At 42.1% G+C, this 20,857-nt stretch overlaps 1 protein-coding gene across 1 annotated transcript; it reads right to left on the minus strand.

The window, feature by feature from the left end:
- Window positions 1–356: 356 nt before the first annotated feature.
- Cct2 (chaperonin containing TCP1 subunit 2) lies at window positions 357–17,978 on the minus strand. Its single transcript, XM_057758243.1, has 16 exons — window positions 17,874–17,978; window positions 17,146–17,220; window positions 16,983–17,048; window positions 14,901–15,012; window positions 14,444–14,520; window positions 14,218–14,330; window positions 12,896–13,098; window positions 9,893–9,993; window positions 9,570–9,697; window positions 8,528–8,631; window positions 6,750–6,869; window positions 6,097–6,225; window positions 5,821–5,924; window positions 5,459–5,558; window positions 2,830–2,971; window positions 357–649 (listed from the first exon to the last, which is right to left on the minus strand). Exons 1-16 carry the CDS (start codon window positions 17,874–17,876, stop codon window positions 619–621), a joined length of 1,608 nt encoding a protein of 535 aa, XP_057614226.1. The 5' UTR covers window positions 17,877–17,978; the 3' UTR covers window positions 357–618.
- Between the last annotated feature and the right edge of the window lie 2,879 nt (window positions 17,979–20,857).

Genomic DNA, 20,857 nt, shown 5'->3' on the forward strand with positions numbered 1-20,857 from the left:
CTCCACAAAGCCAAAAGACTAATGTATCCATGTTTAAATCTGACGGGGGGCATAATCAAAATAATTATTTCATAAAATAATTATTTCATAGGTCAAGGGGGCTGGAGAGATGGCTCAGAGGTTAAGAGCACTGGCTGCTCTTCCAGAGGTCCTGAGTTCAATTCCCAGCAACCATATGGTGGCTCACAACCACCTGTAATTTGATCTGGTTCCCTCTTCTGGCATGCAGACAGAACACTGTATAAATAATAAATAAATAAAAATTAAAAAAAAAAAAGAATAGGTCAATAATTGATTAAGCTGAAACACCTCCACACTGAAATACAGTCATTTCTTTTAAGTAGATTTCCAGCAGAATATATACAGATCTGTAAGACATTAAGAGTTAATAACTGGATTTTTATTTTAATACACAGTATGAGAAATGAACTTGTAAGTCAACTGAATTGTATGCAAAATGAAATAGCAAATAAATTAGACCCATGTTTAAACAAAAGGTCAGCTAAATATTCAAACTATCATGGACACATCGATTCCACAGTCTTCTTTAAAAGGTTGAGTCTTTCAAATACAACTCTGCTACGGACTGGTCCAGAGATCAACAGCCAATGGGAATGCCTAGCAGGGGTGGTGATCAGGGACACGTTTCCTATAAGGAAAAAAATCATACAAATAAGAAAAGTAAAGAACGAAAAGTATGGTTTTAACTAGTTTTCCACTGACTACAAATAGAGCTAGAACCTTTGTTTACTAAAATCTTTGTAGCTCCATTTCCCACAGGGACTTGACCTCCAACTTAATAAGCATTCACTCTCCAAAAAGGATTAATCTAGTTTTTGCTTTCTTTTCTTTTTTTGTAATAGCTCTGACTGTCCTCGAACTTGCTATATAGACCAGGCTGGCCTTGAACTGACAGAGATCCAGTGGCCTCTGCCTCCTGAGTGTTAGGATTAAAAGTGTGCAATACCACCACCACTTGCCATTTTTTTTCCTCTGAAGACCAGATCTCGCTGCGTACCCTAAGACTAGACTTGAACATGCAATCCTCCTGACTCAGTCTCCCCAATAATATACTATCACTTGGCTTTATTCATGTTTTTGAGTAATCTATGTACCAAGAAAGTTTACCAAATTAGCCAGACAGCATTAAACAAAGCCATAGAATGACAACACACAGGGCTTCTGGATGACAACCTACTCAGGAGCACAACTGCCAACAGAAAAGCTAGAGACTGGGTAGACTATGACTTGGTATGCCAATGATCATGGCTTATATCTCGAATTCTCTGGCGACCATACAGTCATTGGCGCTATAAGAATCTTTTGCAGGGGCTGGAGAGATGGCTCAGTGGTTAAGAGCATTGCTCTTCCAAAGGTCCTGAGTTCAATTCCCAGCAACCACATGGTGGCTCACAACCATCTGTAATGAGGTCTGGTGCCCTCTTCTGGCCTGCAGACATACACACAGACAGAATATCGTATACATAATAAATAAATAAATATCTAAAAAAAGAATCTTTTGCAAAGAGATAGCAGGAATATCAGTGAACTCTTTAACGTCATATCTGTTCGTAAAAAATTTTAACGAAGTATATGCATCTATGCATGTATATACGTATATGTACACACAATGCATTTCAAAATTATATAATGGGGAAATACAGTGAGTATTTTAAAAATCCCTGGTATGTCAGATTCAGGGACAGTAAACCAGCATCTCCAGGAATTCTCACAAGTTTCAAAATTAGAGAATTTTAAGCGTAATTCTAAACTCTTTCACTTAGCTATCTGGATGTCACAGGCACCCACACTCCCTCTTTGCTTTCACACGAGCCCTCAAAACCACAATCTACCCCATTTCCCCTTGACTTTTCTAAACTTACTACAGAATGAGTCTGATCTCTGCCACTCCACTAACACCGTGTCAAAACCAATGATGCTGAAGTCCATTTTTTTAAGGGATTCACTTATGTGCATGTACACCTTTATGCCAGAAGAGGGCGCCAGATCCCATTAGAGATGGTTGTAAGCTGGGAATTAAACTCAGGACCTCTCTCTGGAAGAACAGCCAATGCTCTTAACTGCAAGCAGATCATCTCTCCAACCCTGAAGTCCAGTTTTTAAAGAGTTACTGTTCCTTGACCTATTGTCATTTTGGCAGGTTGTTCTTCCTAAGTATTCCGTTCACCTGGCATCTTGGTGAACATGTTTACTTGGCATTCCTCTCCTCCCACCCAAGAGCAACAGAACCAGTTAAGTATGAACTGAAACTTCTAAATTTGTGAACTCAAATAAATCCTTCGTACCTTCCATCAGACTTTTTGACAGAGCAATGCAAAACAGACAGATGCACTTCATGTAAGTTTCTAGAGTATGGCCCTGTGAAGTGGGTGTTTGAGAATGCCTGTGTGAGCCATGTGGGGGGCAACCACCTATAATCTCAGCACGTGAAGCTCAGGGAAGCGCATTCTAAATCCGAATCCAGCCCAGGTTACACAGCAGGACTACCTCTAAAACCAGAACCACCCACATGCATCTACGTGGAGTGCATCCAGGACAGCAAGCAAAACATGAACTCACCCTGGTAAAAGGACACCAGGCAGCCACAGCTCCCTGATACCTTCATAAGCCTGGCTGCTCTGTGACTTCCAATCCCCTTGTGTCCCTGGCTGTCCATGCCTCGTTCCTGTGATCCCATATTTTAGATAATTTGCACAATACTCTACTAAAAATTGACAGTTCCTTTAAATGTGGTTGGTTATCAAGTAAATAATGCACCCTGATTTTGTCTCACACAAGCTTTCCTAAGGATGCCAAGGGCTCTTGTACCTCGGTGCTGCTTTGATGATGTTGTCCACACGAAGAATCACCTCTGCTGCTTCAGCCGCACTCAAAAGAACCTGTCGCTTCACTTGGAAGCTCTCTGTTATACCCAGTGTTGCCATGTCTCCGATGGTACCTTCCTTCATATCTGAAAAAGTATTACAGTTTAAGGTATTAAATCGTCTCTAATAACTTGTAATAAAACTAAGCCTGTTGCTGTACCTAACTACCTGGCATGGTCAGCAGATACAAAAGCATTCAAAGAAAACCTTCAAAAATGTGTTTTTTTTAAATTGTAGGGGCTGGCTCAAATTACTCAGTGGTTAAGAGCGATTGCTGTTCTTGAAAACGGCCTGAATTCAGTTCCTATCACCCATGTTGGGCAGCTCACAACCTCTTCTGTTCTCTCAGGGTGCATGTATATACACTCCCGTAACACACACACATACACCTAAAATTTTTTAATTGGGCTAAGGATATGATTCAGTGGGTGAATGTTTGCACACTGAAAAACTAAGGATCTGAGTTTGAATCCCCAATATGCACACAGAACATCTGGGCACAGCTGCCAGGTGCCTCTAAAACCAGGACTGGGAGGAAAGGGGGAAGAGACGCAATGTTGTCTTCATCAAGAGCTCCCTGACCATTCAGTCTAGCAAAAATGGAAACCTTCAGTGAGACCCTGACTCAAGGTGGAAAGCAACATCTTCTTCTAATGTGCCCATGGGCACACATGTATTTAAAACACATACACAGGGGCTGGAGAGATGGCTCAGTGGCTAAGAGCGTTGCCTGCTCTTCCAAAGGTCCTGAGTTCAATTCCCAGCAACCACATGATGGCTTACAACCATCTGTAATGAGGTCTGGTGCCCTCTTCTGGCTAACTGTATACATAATAAATATTTAAAAAAAAAAAAAAACCACATACACACAAATACCCAACACTGGGAGTACAGGAAGTCAATACTAATGATCTATATTAACAGAGGGCAATGATATCAAACAAAAACTTTTACAGGGACAGTTAACAAAATGGCTTAATAGGTAATGGTCCTGCATTATCACCGAGTTTGATCCTCAGGACCGAGAGCCAACTTCTTCAAGTTGTCCTGACCTCTCTATCTGGTACTGTGGAATGTGAACACACAGTTGTGTACACACACACCCTTTAATCCCAGCACTTGGGAGGCAGATGGAACTGAGCTCAATACTGGTCTGGTCTACACAACAAGCTCCAGCTAGAGAAGGCAACACAGTGAAACCATGACCCAACAAAAAGGGGAGCAGGAGAGACGGCTCTGCCGTTAACACTAACTGCTCTTCCAGAGGAGCCTGGTTTCATTCCCAGCACCCATGTTAAGGTTCACAACAGTCTCTAGCTGCAGGGGATCTCCTGCCTTTTGGCTTCCAAGGGCTTCCAGGCATCAGGCCCACATGTGTTAGCTTGTTAACTACTTTATTTATATACTAGAGGTTTCCATTCAAAGCTGTGGACTGTTATGAAATTAGAAACTAACACTGTGTTCTAAGAGTTTACACTTAAGAATATAAGCTCTACTCACATCCTAATACCAAACTCTTAATCTTTTGAGAAGTTTTATACCTCTTACAACAATGCCATGAATACAAAATTAAAGCATTAATCATAAAAATTAGCACTGCCACCTTTGATACAGTTAGCATAAGAATTGTAAAAACAAGCCGGGCGATGGTGGCGCACACCTTTAATCCCAGCACTCGGGAGGCAGAGGCAGGCGGATCTCTGTGAGTTCGAGACCAGCCTGGTCTACAAGAGCTAGTTCCAGGACAGGCTCCAAAGCCACAGAGAAACCCTGTCTCGAAAAACCAAAAAAAAAAAAAATTGTAAAAACACAGACACACACACAGACAAAAACAAGAAAAGAAAAAATCCTATTGAACGAATGATGAGGGAACTGACTACTGTTGCCTTGCTAAACAAACATGATGTCCAATTGCCGTCTACACGTTTGTTTGTATGTACAGATTAGTGCTGTCAGAAAAGCTTCGGTGTGCAGTGGATGTCAGTTAGTACAGAGACTCACAACTGGTGAAGGTACAGAAAATGATGCCTTCGAGACCAGCCTGGTCTACAAGAGCTAGTTCCAGGACAGGCTCCAAAACCACAGAAAAACCACAAAAAAAAAAGAAAAGAAAAGAAAAGAAAGAAAATGATGCCTGCTGAGTGCTCAGCCTCAACAGACCATGCAGGTCTGAGCGCCGCAGAACAGGGTAGAACGTGTAGGAGTCACAGGTAATGAGGAGTGCTGTGACACGGACAGTGTGCCTGTGATGGCACAGCAGCGGCAGCCACCTGCACAACTGTTAACTCCATCCCTATAGGCCGTTAATGGCTGCCGGAGAAGGATGTTATATTCTTCAGGGTATAGTCTCCGATAAGGTGCCTTTATGCAAGTAAATAACCCTCCTCCCACGTAAGCAGGGAAAGGGCTTTGGGAACATGGGTTCAGTGGAAGAGTTAAGGTGTTAAGAGAACAAAGGGAAGGGGAATATGACCAAGTGCATTACATACGTATGGTTTGTGTGTATAAACATTTTCTTTAATTGAAGAAAATTAATTTTAACAGTGATTACAAAAGTTCACTTGACTTCTTACCCAGCCCAGCAGTTGTGCGTCCTTCACTGTGAGCAGCTCGGAGCTGTGCCACCAGATCCGCACTGTCATAGCCTGCATTGTCAGCTATGATGGTTGGCAGCTACAATATAAAATGAGAAATAACCACCAACGACCAGTCATTGTCTGGATAAGTACACCATAACTGGTTATCTCTTTCTTAATAACTGTTTGTAACCAAGCATAAAATGTACAATCAAAATATACTACAACACCGTGAACGACTTCAGCTTTGCAAAAAGCAAGGAAAATGTCATTTTTTTTTTTGTCTAGGGCAGAATATATACTCAGTTTAAAATAATCAACTCCATGAAAATTATGTTTAGATCCCTTTTCATAGTTACCATTCTCAAGGCTTTAGCAAAAGACTCCATTGCTACAGCTTCTTTTCCTGGTGTTTTACTGGCAAGTTTTGCCACAGCATGAGCCATCACCATCTCAGAACAACCTATAAATTAAAATCCAAAAACTATTATGTGGTCTGCTATCTCCAGAACTATGAATTGCTGACGTCCCTAAGATCTGTCATTTTAAAATCAAAGGCTAACATGATTGGTTTCTACAAGAGCCAATACATCCATTTGTAAGTCACATTACACATCAAGGAACCAAACGCTCACCTCCTCCATACACTGTCCTAGGATCTTTCACAGTTTGGGCAAGAACACAAAGGGCATCATGCAAAGACCTCTCCGCTTCATCCAAAATTTGCTGAGTGGCACCACGAAGTACAATGGTACAAGCCTCACCTAACATTAAATATAACATTCAGAAGTTAGTTACCACCTAGTCACAGACCACATAACCATTTGCATTCCATTATTTATGTAAGTGATGACTATGATTGGGTTTTGGTAGCCGATGTCTTCCACCATGCAAGGCTTTCTCTGCAAAAATCCATGTTCATAAGTGTCCTAAGTTATCAAGAAAAATCTACTAAATGTACACATTTCAAAAAGGCACAGCAAGTAACAACTTAAGACTTTGAGACACTGGAACAAAACATAAAATAGGCCCTCTCAAAATTTATATTTGTCCTTATAACATATATGCACCTCAATTATTAATCTTTGTATGTATGTATGTGTGGGAGGTACATGTGTGCATGGTACTCAGGTGGAAACTGGCTCTCTCCTACCATGTGGGTTCCAGAGAAGAAATGAGGTCATCACACACCTTCACCCACAGCCATCTCACCAGCCTATAGAATGCATTTTAGTACCACAGTAACCTTTCTTTTGCTTCAAGATGCCAAAATTTACAGTCAACTCACCAAGGGCAACCCCAGAAAAGTGGATAAGTTTGTCTTCTCCAATCATGACTTCTTCAATTAGTTTGCAGCTTCCAAGCTTCACCAGCTCTGGGTGATCAAAGGTGGAGGCAATCTCACCACCTATGAAAAGAAACACATTATAGGGCATGGTGCTGCACACCTTTAATTCCAGCACCAGGAAGGCAGAAGCAGGCGGATCTCTGAGAGTCTGAGGCTGTTACTGGACTGATTCACCTATTTAAACATTTTTACCATTCAGAAAGTTAAAAACTCAGAAAAGCTATGTTTAAATTAAAGCACAAGGCACATACTTCCCTCACCCTGAAAGGCACAAAGTCTTCACTAACGGTCACTGTACCTTTACCTCACACGGGGCAGAGTTTAAATATTCAGCAAAACAAACAGACTAGTTAAGACTCAACACACCTCTTTTAAGTATAAATTTGTTTAGAATACTCCTAGAAAGTGAAGTCTTTGTATTTGTGAGAAAGAACTAGTCTTGAAACACTACAACAAAAAGAACTCTCCTGATGGAGGAGGGCCATCTTTCTATCTGTTGCTTTCATTGGTTAATTAATAAAGAAACTGCTTGGCCTCTGATAGGGTAGAATTTAGATAGGCGGAGTAGACAGAATAGAATGCTGGGAGAAAGAATCCGAGTCAGTGAGTGGCCATGATTCTCCCACTCCAGACAGATGCAGGTTAAGATCCTCCCTGGTAAGCCAGCTCGTGGGGCTACACAGAATATTAGAAATGGGTTAGATCAATATGTAAGAGCTAACCAATAAGAGGCTGGAACTAATGGGCCAGGCAGTGTTTAAAAGAATACAGTTTCTGGGGGCTGGAGAGATGGCTCAGAGGTTAAGAGCACTGCCTGCTCTTCCAAAGGTCCTGAGTTCAATTCCCAGCAACCACGTGGTGGCTCACAACCATCTGAAATGAGATCTGATGCCCTCTTCTGGCTGCAGACACACAGACAGAATATTGTATACATAATAAATAAATATAAAAAAGAATACAGTTTCTGTGTAATTATTTCGGGGAATAAGCTAGCCATGCGGGCGGCTGGGTGCCGGGGATGCAGCCCTGCTGCTCATATTACAACACTCTCCAGCCATGGCAAACCTTGCACATATATAAATTAGTACACACCTTAAACATTCGTAAACTGAAACATAAATGTGCAACTTTTTAAAAATGAAAATGACAGAAGTAGAAAATCCTGAGTCAATGCAATGGACCAGTGAAAATGCAAGTCGGCCCAAACTACTGTCTAAAATATCTTCACTGTTTATGAGGCATTCGTATCTAATAAAAATGAATTCATTGTTTAGAATTGAGTCTTATTCCAAGTTATCTTACTATGCATGATCAAATATTTCATTCACATCCCCGAAAATCCAGAATCTGAGAAGCTTTTGAGTACCAAGCATTTCTAAGAGAAAACTACCTACAGTTATAATAATGGGACCAGCCAGCAAGATGGTAGGTAAAGGCACTTGCCATTAAGATTCACATGGTTAAGAGGGGAGAGTCACCTCTATAAAGTTATCATCTGATCTCCACATGCAAGCAATGGCAGCACAATTCTTGAAACAAATATAACTAAATTAAAGGTATAATTCAGTGTGTGTGGGTGTACGGATTTCCCCTCCCCTTTAGTATATAGTCTTATTCTTTAAGAGGTTTCTTATTCTCAACAATTCATGGCACAGTAATGCTCAATAAATACAAGAATGGTAATTATACTTACTAGAAATTAACGTCTTTTTCCATACCTGTGACAAGAGCTAGGCGTTCCACACCTGCAAAATCTGCATGCTCAATAGCCATGACACCAGCAGCACCGAAGAGTTGTTCAGGGTAATTATAAATTAGCTGTCTGCAAATGAAATACGCAAGAACACTCTGCTCAAAATGTGTACTTCTGATGATCAAGTACATTGGAATGTGAACCTACAAGCATGTTTACTTCACCAGAAGTTAAAAAAACACAAAACAAAACAGCCTGATGATCTATGCTCAATACTTGGTCTCAAGTGATAGGAGAGAATGCACTCCCACAAGATGTCCTCTGACCACACAGCATAACCAAAGCAGAAATTAAAAACGAAAACAACCCAACCCAAATTCAGTCATCTACAGCAATGAAATGCTAAAAAAATCTTCAATAAAATTATTTCTAACTAAGAGTCTTCCCTTAAGAGATTCGTTTATCAGGTTCCAGTTAAAGTCAACTGAAATCAGAAATTCCAAAGAGAAACAATTCATCATATTTACATATTTACATCATTCCCTATCCTGAGTATCCGGAAGAAACCTGACATTGCTCTACTCTGTCCCACAAGTGTATGACTCATCAGCCCTCTGTCTCATGAACCCACAACGGTATGTTCTTCTGCCAGCTAGTCACTTAGTGACCCTCTACATTAGAAGATCTATGTTACCACACTGCGAGTATTCAACACTACCATAACCTTTTATTAAATGACAATACCCAATCAAATCAGCCTCACTTCATCTACCACATCAAGCACTGAATCCTTTCCTTTTATCATCACATGAAAATTGAGTACAGTACAATAAAATACTGAGACCAGCAAGAGGGACTGAGGAATCTTAGAACATGTAACTTGCCTTTAATCTAGCAGTCCATTAAGTGTATGTATGTCTTAGCTGAGAGCTTGAATCGCAACAATCTGTAACTGTACGTAAGCCATACACAGCAGTTTCTAACATTAAGTAATTTAATAGAAAATATAATTTTCATGAACAAAATAACTTAAGAGCTTGTTAAAAACAGCACAAGCAAACACAGACCTGTTAATGAAACAATTTATTCCATGTTTAAGAATACGTTCAACTTTCTCCTTCATCTTTTCCTTTTCTGCATGTTCTATTTCTGCAACCTTTGCTGTGGAATCAACTCTTACCCGAGAGCCAAATATCTAAGATGAAAGACATAAAGGCAGTTAAGTTTCACTCCTTTTTCACGTTCCAGTAACACAGTGTATCATTTTTATGAAAACACATATCAGAGTATATATGGGTGTAATATTTTAAAGATTCTAAGCTGTTTAATGTAACCGACTCCTGAGTTAACAGCAACCAGCAATAGAATTTCAGGAAATATAGCCACATACTTTTATTTTGTCTGTATCCATTCCAGTATTTGCAATAAGAATTTTAGCATTTTCAATTCTCTTTGGTTGATTTACTCCAATTTTTTTATCCAATAGAAAACCTACAACAAACAAAAATGGTAATAAATACTTTATATACTAGTAAACGTGCAAAGTTGTCTGTGTTACTAAATTAGTGATTCAAATAATGCATTTAAAGTTCAATATACATGTTCCCAGAATCTTAAAAGCATTCCATTATAGCAGTGGTCATAAACATCAACTCATTATTTAAATTTAAAAGCAGAACGCAAGGGTCTGGAGAGATGACTTAAGAGTACCTGCTGGCTTTTGCAGGGGACCTGGGTTCAATTCCCAGCACCCACAAGGTGGCTCACAACCATCCAGAACTCCAGTTTCAGGGGCTCCAATGCCCTCTTCTGACCTCCAAAGGCACTAGGCACACACATGGTACTGATATTAATGTAGGCAAAACACTCATACACATTAATAATGAAGTATGTAAGTAACTGTTAAAAGAGAATACACACAAGGGAATACTACAGCATTAGCAGACAAACAAAATGCACCACCACGACACCTTTGTTTCATATTCAGACAACAGACCAGAGTCTACTGACTATAATGTAAAAAATTTAAGTTCATTTTTACTAGCTTAAAACCAACAAGACAAAACAAGTAGTGAAGAGTGGAAATCAAAGGATCGTGCTATGAATTGCTATGCCTTTCAAAAGAACTCCATCTAGCCCAGCACAGTGGTGTACGCTTTTAATCTCAAACTAGGGAGGCAGAGGCCAGGAGAGTCAAGAAAACTCCACGTGGTAGTAAAATAGAAACACAGACAAACCCGGCCCCAACCTACGCAAAGCATGTGTGACTAGAGGTAGATGCTGATTAGCAGCCTACTTTTGCTGACTGGATGCCATCATATGACCTAGTAATATTGACCATCTTCATAGGCTTCTTTCAGACACCTAAGAAACTTAGCTCATTAATTCCAACCTGTGCTTTCTGATCTATTCAGATTAATCTTGTCCTCAGCAGATCATCATTACAAGAACTAAAGGATTAAAGTTCCAATTACAATTTCTGGCACAGAGCACAGATACAAGGATGGGGAGCAGCAAGCGCCTCTCTCTGTTAGAAGGATTTTCCCCCCACCTGCCAGGCCATTAGAAACATTACAAAGCCCCTGAATATCAATGTAACCAAAACATTTTCAGAATTGCATAAACAAATGGCATAAAAAACACACAGCAAAACCAGGATTTCAAATCACAAGCACAGATTGACTTTTCTTACTCCTTTTAAGACAATGCCTACACAGTCCATGGTCCTTTTGAAAGTAAATATAAAGTCAAGACACTGAAAAACCTATGCCCTGCAAACCACACTATTAAGAAAAAAAGCATCTCCCAAAACTTAGTCTTCAAAATCTACAGTATATTAACTATATACAATTATTTGTCAGTTAAAGAAACTTTGAAAACATTTTTTTTTCTTAAAACAACAGAATGAGCTGAGAGCTCAGACATGAAGAGCACTTCTTACTGTTACAGAGGACCTGCGTGTGGCTCACACCAGTCTAACTGCACCTTGAGCAGAGCTACCACCTCTGGCCACTGACATGCACACCCACACAGTCAGACACAAACAAGCACATGACAAAAACAATCTCGTTAACAAAACATTTTCTAGGGCTAGTGATGTAATGTAGTTAAGAGTGCTCACTTAGCACTCACGAAGTCCTACCTAGATGGATCCCCATACTGCACAAATCAATGAAGTTTGAGAGACAAGGGCAGAAGGAACAGCAAGTTCAAGGTAATCAAAGGCTACAAAAGACTATCTTTAAAAACAATTAACAAGTTGGTGATGGTGGCACATGCCTTTACCCAGCATTAGGGAGGCAGGGGCAGGCAGGCAGGCGAATCTTTGTGAGTTTGGTCAGACTGGTCTACAGAGCTAGTTCTAGGACAGCTAAGGCTGTTTACATAGAGAAACAATCTTGAAAAACCAAAACCACCAAGCAGTGGTGGTGCACGCCTTTAATTCCAGCACTCGGGAGGCAGAGGTTCAAGAATCTCTTGGATTGAGGCCAGCCAGGTCCATACAGGGAATCCCAGGACAGTCAAGGCTACACAGAAAAACCCAGTCAAGCCGGGCGGTGGTGGCGCACGCCTTTAATCCCAGCACTCGGGAGGCAGAGGCAGGCGGATCTCTGTGAGTTCGAGACCAGCCTGGTCTACAAAAGCTAGTTCCAGGACAGGCTCCAAAGCCACAGAGAAACCCTGTCTCGAAAAACAAAACAAAAAAAAAACCAAAAAAAAAAAAAACCAAAAAAAACAAAAAAAAAAAAAAAAGAAAAACCCAGTCTTTAAAAACCTAAAAATAAACCAACAAAAATATAAGTAGCAAGGTCTGCAAGAGATGGCTCAGCAGCTAAAGAACACTTGCTGCTCTTGCTGCAGACCTGGATTTGGTTCTCAGTACTCAAACGGAGGTGCTCAGCCGTCATTACTCCAGTTCCAGGGAGTTTGGTGCCTCCTGACCTCATGGGCACCAGTCATGCATGTGGTGCACATACATGTAAGTAAAAGGCTTATATGTACGTCTAAAAACTTTCAATAAAAAGATAAATGCCACACAAAAGTCATAAAAGTTAATCAAACAAACCCTTTTATCAACAACCTGCTAATTAAATGATTTGACTTATCCAGACTGTGCTTGAAAAATACATGTAATCCTGAAAAAAAAAAAGCTCTGGAAACAGCTTTTGGTAAAGCTATCATTTCTCTATTAGACAGCAAATGACTCCACGTGTGAACTCTAGAAGCTAAGATGCTGCTCATAAAGTATGGAAGATGAAGAATACTATCAACACAACCAATTGATTAAAATGTCAAAAACAGTTGCAACGTGAATGGTTCTTAAAGACAAACTTTTAAGCAGGTATGGATGGGAGCTGACCAAATCTTTTCCATATTTGGTACACATACATACCTTCATCTAAATAGGAGTCTGCCAGACTCCCACCTAGTTTCTTGATGACATGAATGGCCTCCAGATTACCAGAACCCTTCAGTCTGAGAACAGCTTCTACAGCTAATTGAGTAAAGTGGTCCTTGTGATGAGTAAGGAGTTTTGAGGATAATGTCGTTCCTGCAATATTCATTAAATCTTGCCGGAATCTGACTTCATCAGAACTAATGGAACCAATCAAAAAAGAAAGCCCGTCTGTTATCGAAATTATTCAAACATATTAAGCATAGTTTAATTTTCAAAATTTACCTAATTACTCGACTCTAACCAGACCTCTAATGTCAGCAAAATCAGGAAACATGTAAACAAATGGGACACCATGTTTCCCATCAAAATGCCAAACAGGGTGAAAAGCATAAATAAGCAAGACTATTGTATGTTGTCAAGAATGTGGGGAGCCGGGCGGTGGTGGCGCACGCCTTTAATCCCAGCACTCAGGAGGCAGAGGCAGGCAGATCTCTGTGAGTTCGAGACCAGCCTGGTCTACAAGAGCTAGTTCCGGGACGGGCACCAAAGCTACAGAGAAACCCTGTCTCGAAAAACCAAAAAAACCAAAAAAAAAAAAGAAAAAAGAACATGGGGAAACAACCATTTGCGACATACTCAGCACAAATAGAAATCGTTTCTGGCCAGGCAGTGGTGGCGCACATCTTTAACCCCAGGCGAATCTCTGAGTTCAAGGTCAGCCTGGTCTACAAAGCGAGTTCCAGGACAGGCTCCAAAGCCACATAGAGAAACCCAGTCTTGACAAACAAAACAAAAAAGAAACAGTTTCTGGAGATTTGGTGATATACATAAGAGTAAACTAAAACATACACATACGTCTGGACTCGGCAATTCCACTTCCAGAAATATTTCCGGGGCAACAAATTTCCCACATTAAAAAGCTAAAACTTTTCAAAAAGACATTTCTCCAAGGGCAGACAGAAGAAGGAAATTTTTTCAGTCATGTACCAAAGCACCTAACTGATATTGCAGAGAATGTAAATGCATCAACACCCTTCAGAAGCACATGTGTTATTACCCAGTTTAAAAGAGATAAAAAAAACCATGCATGGAAACACATGCCTGTAATCCCCAGCACTCGGAAGAGAGGCAGGTGGATTTCTGTGAGTTTGAGGCTCAAGAGAGCTACACAGCAAGACTAGAGCAGAGAAGGCTGAGGTGAAGAATCAGTTTCAATCAGCGCTAGCTGAGATTATGAAGGCTATCTACGCACACTCGCGTATGTTTCTCCTCGTCCTCTAGATTAGACTTTCCCACCAGGATCTTGGTGTACCCACCCATGATCAACAGCAGAGGTCAACAGCGCCTCTCTGGCAGCCTTGGTGGCTTCTCTCCAGCCTGCGATGATGGTCTGTGGATGGATCTTTTTTGCAATTAAAGATTCTGCTTCCTGTCAAAAAAAAAAAAAAAAAAGTATACAAATAAAGGTAATAAAGGATTGGATCACTTCAACTGCTCAAAAATCAGTCAAATAATAAGGAGGAAGTATCAAATGGCTCTCACCCGGAGGAGTTCTGCTGCTAAAACGGTAACAGAGGTAGTGCCATCACCAACTTCGTCATCTTGAACCCTGGACATATCTAGGGAAAGAATGAAATTATTTCTCCACATCCCTAAATTCTTTTAAAACATCCACAACAAATCTAAACCCCACTTATAGGTTGCTCCATACCTAAGTTTGGGAGACCTTGAAGTTTCAAATATTATAGCTTGAGTATGTCCTCCCCAAGTTCATGGAAACTTAATCCCTTATCTTTCTGTCTCACCCATATGACAGCAAGCATCTCACTGACAGGGCCCACTGGTCTTGAACTTCACAATTTCGACAAACAGACTTGTATCATTTAAAAACTACCTAGTTTGTGGCTGTAGCAGCCGCAAATGGTTGGTACTTCTGAAATTCATTTTAGTAAAGGCAAATGATGGCTATCATTTGAACAGTTTAGATCTAGAGACTTACCAACTAAAACTTTGGCTGCTGGATTGTCAACACCAATGTTTTTTAGAATGGTGGCGCCATCATTGGTTACCATTAGCGAGGCATCTCGTCCACTGCTTAGAAGAATTTTGTCCTGAAAGGACATGTGTCTGTGTCAAACTGAAGTTTAGTACTTGAAAAATACCTGCACTCAGCTGTCCACTGCTCACACGGCAACACTCTGGACAGTTATTTGGCCACCAAGTGTTTTCAATGCAACATATCCTACAACCAAACCTCAATGTTCGCTCAGAAACTTAGAAGTACAGGTAACACAAACTAGCTTTGTTACAGCACGACAGACAACGATGGAAACAAATGTCCAGGAACAACGTTAAAAGCAAACCCCAGAATATGACACTGTGGTCAAAAGGAATACAACATATTCTTATGTTAACTAAAAGATCAGTTAAAAAAAATTGGCAACTGGGTTATCAGCCCCCAGAGGAAGTTCGACTAACATAGGGTGCTGAGGACAGGCTCAAAGAAAGCAGTGGAGGCTCTGAAGGAGATTACCAGGGAAGCTGAGTTTGCTGAGTGACCCTAACCAGAGAGGGATGGGGGTGGGAAGGGAGGGGGGAAGGGAGGGGGTAGGGGGAGAGAGGGAAGGAGGGAGACACAGAAGGGGAGAGTCAGAAAGAAGAAATGGCTGGGTTTAGTTATGTCTTGTAATTGGCAATGTAGGATTTGTTCAGAGTGTCCGATATCTAAGGATATTTGGACAGTTGGTGAATTTAGTGGAGTCAGTTGGCAGTAGGTATCCAGCAATCATTTGGGTAGAGGAAAAGTAGGAGTGTGAGAAAAGAGATAAGATTTATGTGAAATAAGTGATCCTGAGAGAACAGGAACTGGAGGGGGTCAGTGTGATGTGGCCGTCTGACAGAAGGAGCTGCCATCCCTGGTGAGTGTAGGCAGAAGCAGCTAGAGAACCCACTTCTGTATGAGGGATGGAGGGAGGACATCTTTGAAAGTTTTTCTGGTGGGAGTGTGGAGGATCTGGGGCAGAAAGGAGAATGTGAGGGCAATGTAAGAAAGTATGGAGGGGCCGGGCGGTGGTGGCGCACGCCTTTAATCCCAGCACTCGGGAGGCAGAGGCAGGCGGATCTCTGTGAGTTCGAGACCAGCCTGGTCTACAAGAGCTAGTTCCAGGACAGGCTCCAAAACCACAGAGAAACCCTGTCTCGAAAAACCAAAAAAAAAAAAAAAAAAGAAAGTATGGAGGGACTAAGTAAGGGGAGGGCAGAAAAGGAATGTGAAGGATGGATGAGCTTTTAACGAGGAGTTTGGTGAGATAAAGCCTGAGACAGTGGAAAGGACAGCCAAGTCCTTTGGAAGTTAGGCGTGGAGGGAGAGCGTGGTGGGCAGGGATGGTGAGAGTGGATCCCAGAGTTTGTTAGAATGCAACAGCGCAGACGAGGTCAGCCGTGAAGGACACTACAGAGTTCTGGAAAAGCCTAAGCAACAGGGCAAAGGTCAGCCTTAGGCAGGGTCTATGTGTTTTGGAAGGGTAAGGACAAAAAGGTTTGTAAAAGTCTGAGAGGCAGAGGGCTGGAGCAGAAAAGAGAACATCTGAAGGGATTGTTTGTGGGTGGAGGACACGTAAGGCTATAAAAATAGTTGATGCATGAAAAAGAAGAACAAACTCCTGAAATTTAAAACAGGACACTAAAAAGCAAGCACACACCAAGAGCACATGCACATCAACAAAAACAGCATCTGCTATTTTAAAAATGTGTTCCAAAAATCTAGGACAAACTTGTTCACAATGATCAGAAAACAGAAGCAGGTTTTGCATCTAAATGGTGACACTTATTGCCACCGGAGAGTAACGATTGGGGATGGTGATACAGGAAGAGGACTTTTTATAATGTAATGTTTTGGACTGCAAAACATAAAAAAAAAAAAAAAAGTGTTACTAACTACATTTATGCTAAAGGCTTTAAACAATTTTTAAAACTTATTTTTTTTAGCCAGCCGCCTCAACACAAGACCACATCTCAGGAAAGCAAAGAAAGCTAGAAACAAACAGGAAAACGCCTTCTAAAAATTTCCGCTTTTTCTTACCATGCCCTTCGGCCCCAAAGTGCTCTTCACCAAATCTCCAATGGCAATGGCACCAATAAAGGATGACTTAAAAGAGAAAAACCAGAAAAGGCAGTCAAGACTTACTAATGATAAAACACGAAAAGTACAATTTTGTCATTTACAAGCGGCGGGACGGGCTTACCAGGCGAGCGGTCTCGGCTCTCTCTTCATCAGCTCCAGCCTTGAAGATATTCACAGGTGCAAGGGAAAGGGAGGCCTGGAAGGGGAAACCGAGACACTCCGTTTGAATGCCTGTACTCTTTATCACGTTTCGGGGGCCTCTCGCTAGATTGGGAAGTATATTACCTAAAGGAAAATTCATTTACAATATAATTTCTGGAGTCCGTCATGGGGGTGGGAATTGATTTACATAGCGAGAGTTAGAGGTGGGCGCCAGGAATAAATCAACTGACTGGTGTGTAAGGCAAAACGAAGGGCGATTTTAAGGCGGAGGCAGGCAGCGGCCGAGGAACAGGGGCACCAACCACCACGAAACCCTCCATCTTCCACAGGCCTACGCCGCCACCCGCCCTTCAAGGCCCGCCCCGAGGAGGGCGGGGCTGACAAGAGTGCTAGAAACTTCTTCGTTTGGGGTGAGTCCCGGGGGTCGTCGGGGACCCCTAACCACGAAGAAGCCCGATTTTAGTTAAGAGATGCTGGCTTAGGGCGCATCCTCCCTTCGCGCCCCCCGTGGAGAGCTCGGTCTGCGGATCGCACGCAGGCCTCACCCGGCCCGGGCCATGTGCGAGCGGCCCAGAGGACGGCCGCAGGGAGCCTGCGACCCCGGTTAGACAAAGGGGAGCAGCGGGAGCACCGGCCACAGCGGGACCCGGGCAGGAGCACAGGTCGTGGGCGGGACGCTAGGCTCACCATGGTTCCGACGAACTCAGCACAGAGGATAATCCCTCGCGAGCCGCGCCGGGAAGACGGCAGGAGAAAGGAAGGTGGAAGTGACGACACGCGCAACCGCAGGGGGCGGGACCGAGCGCGCAGGCTTCCGCCCGCACCGCCGCCTGCCTCCCGCGGTAGTGGGCTGGGCCGGAAGCGCCGCTCGCCGTGGAACGGGCGGAGCCTAGGCATTCGCCACGCCCACCGAGTGCGTCACTGAGATGTGGGAGGAGCTAGGGGCGGGCTGCTTTAGATGGAGTAGAACTCCAGGACAAAGCGACAGCGTACCGCTCGGGTTGCCACAGAAACGTTGTTCCTGCTTATGTATATTTTTGAGGTCAGATGTACAGTTTCAAGTGTTGCACACTAATCATTTCCATCATTTACTCTCCCTGGAAGCAGTCACTCAATTTTTCGTGTTTTTTTTCCCCCTTGTGGGGGCCATTTACCAATATACTACTAAGTAATAAATACTCTTACTATTTTTTTGTTTTGTTTTTGTTTTTGTTTTTCGAGACAGGGTTTCCCTGTAGTTTTAGAGCCTGTCCTGGAACTAGCTCTTATAGACCAGGCTGGCCTCGAACTTACAGAGATCCGCCTGCCTCTGCCTCCCAAGAGCTGGGATTAAAGGCGTGCGCCACCACCGCCCGGCCTCTTACTAATTTTATTTTAGGCGTAAAGGAATGTTCACTTAATATTTTAGACAGGGTCTTACTGTGTAGCTCTGGCTTGGCTTGGAACTCAACGAGGTAGACCAGACGGGCCTGGAATTCAGATCCACCTGCCACTGTCTCCGGAGTACAGATATTAATGGAGGGTGCCACTACTCTGGAGTTCTTTTAACTTGAAAACGCTGTAATTGTATGGATATTAACTACCCAGGATAAGGGCTAGTCAGTCTTTCAGTGAGACTTTTACATTGGCCCTGGTTATCCGCTTGCAGTTTTTCTCTTCACTTTGTTTTCCCTGGGGGAGAAGGAGGAACTAATATGACTATTTCATGGCGTGTCTATGGAAATCAAGAACAGTCTCAATTATTTCAGTTTTTTAAAAATAGTTTCTCCTTCCTCTTGACGTCCTACGGTATCTAAAGCAAAGCTTCACTGCTTAAAAAAGTTTTTCCTTTTTTACACACTTAGCAAGTCCTTTTATTTCGGACAATTGACAACACTAAGGCATTTTCAATATTTAGTTATCTCTACCCTCAGACATAGTAACTTAGTTTATATTGGGTGGAGAAGCTATGGAGACTCAAATCTAGTTACCAAGTGCTTTTGAAGTTTTAAGCATTTTTTGAAAAATAATGTGTGCATATGTATGTGTGCCATGGTAGACGAGGACAACTTGAAGAAATCAGTTTTGTCCTGCCACGACATAGGTCCTGAGGATTGAACTCAGGCTGTTAGGATTAACAGCATAAACTTTCACTCACTGAGCCTACTTTTCAATTTTTTTATTTCTGCACATGCGCGTGCGCATGTGTACCGCAGATGTGTGTAAGTACTGGCAGAGGCCAAAAGAGGGCATCAAATCCCCTGGAGCTGGAGTAGTGAGCAGTTCAACCCACAAGCACTAAGAGTGGTTTATATTTAAATGTTTGGAAAAAAAGCCACACACATGAAAATTTTATGAAATTGATATTTTTATACCGACAGAACTTTGTTTGAAGAAGGGTATATTCTTCTTTTATCCTGTGACAGTAACAAAGAATTAAGAGATTATGATAGTCTATGGGTCTTTAAGACTACAACAGTCATTATTTTAAACAGGTCTGTGACCCTGGTTGACACTATTCTAAGGTCCACTATGACCAGGGGTAAATTCAGGCCCAGCAAACTGTTACTTGAAACTTCCTAGTTTTCTGTTGCAGGGAAATTTTTCTAGGACATGTGTTTTAATGGGCAGATCCCAGGTGGTGTTTGGAAGCAAGTCACGCTGAGAAGCTAACATGCCCGCACATTTTATTTTTTTTATTTTTTTCTTTTTTTAAACAACAACTTTATTTCATGCACATTGGTATAACGATATCAGATTCTCTTAAACTGGAGCTACAGACAGCTGTGAGCTGCCATGTGGGTGCTGGGAATTGAACCCGGGTTCTCTGGAGGAGCAATCAGTGCTCTTAACCACTGAGCCATCTCACCAGCCCCTGCCTGCACATTTTAAAGGGCTAATTTTATCGCAGATAAATTATATACCAGGAGTTACTGCTCTCCTGTCCAGTGGGTGGCGAGCAAACTTGAGATTGTGGATGATGGGCTATCCATGTCCCCTTCCTGTTAAGACTGTGGAAGAGTGGTGGACACAAGGGCATTTGGACCCTGTAGATCATTTCAGATCCTCTAGATCTGAAAGGAAGTCAGGAGGCCCCTGTAATGTAAAAATGTAGACTTTTGCTTTCTTCTTATGTTTGGTTTCTTCCACCCGTCCCGCTTCACTTGGTGCCTCTCCCACACCTGAGAGTTAAACATTCAATCTCTAGCACCAAGCTCCAATGAATTTGAACTTCAGCTTGTCTTTATCACTAGTCATCTAGGGCTTCCGTAAGCACTCTCAATCAGTTCACTCACTGCAAGCTATTTCAAAACATCCCACTCGCTGAATGTATCATTTTACCCCCAAAACATCTTCTATAAATTGTATAGCAGTTTATACGGGGTGTGTTCCAAGGTCCACGGAAATAGTGAGACTGTGGGAACTGTGCTTCCACAGACATCTTGTTTTTTTTTTTTTTTTAAAGATTATTTATTTATTATGCATACAATGCTCTGTTAACATATATACACCAGGAGAGGCACCAGATCTCATTACAGATGGCTGTCAGCCACCATGTGGTTGCTGGGAATTGAACTCAGGACCTCTGGAAGAGCAGTTAGTGCTCTTAACCTCTGAGCCATCTCTCCAGCCCCATCTTCTGGTTTATTTCCTTCTTTGTTCCTCAGGTTTTCTCTTAGCTCTTCCCGCTC

This window comes from Chionomys nivalis, chromosome 25 (assembly GCF_950005125.1).
Source record: "Chionomys nivalis chromosome 25, mChiNiv1.1, whole genome shotgun sequence".
In the NCBI taxonomy this organism is placed as follows: domain Eukaryota; kingdom Metazoa; phylum Chordata; class Mammalia; order Rodentia; family Cricetidae; genus Chionomys; species Chionomys nivalis.

Coding starts and splice junctions, on each gene's coding strand:
- Cct2 (XM_057758243.1), bottom strand. Junction 9,698..9,892: donor TGGATACAGACAAAATAAAA/GTATGTGGCTAT, acceptor CTTTCATCTTAG/ATATTTGGCTCTCGGGTAAG. Junction 8,632..9,569: donor ATAAATTGTTTCATTAACAG/GTCTGTGTTTGC, acceptor TTTCATTTGCAG/ACAGCTAATTTATAATTACC.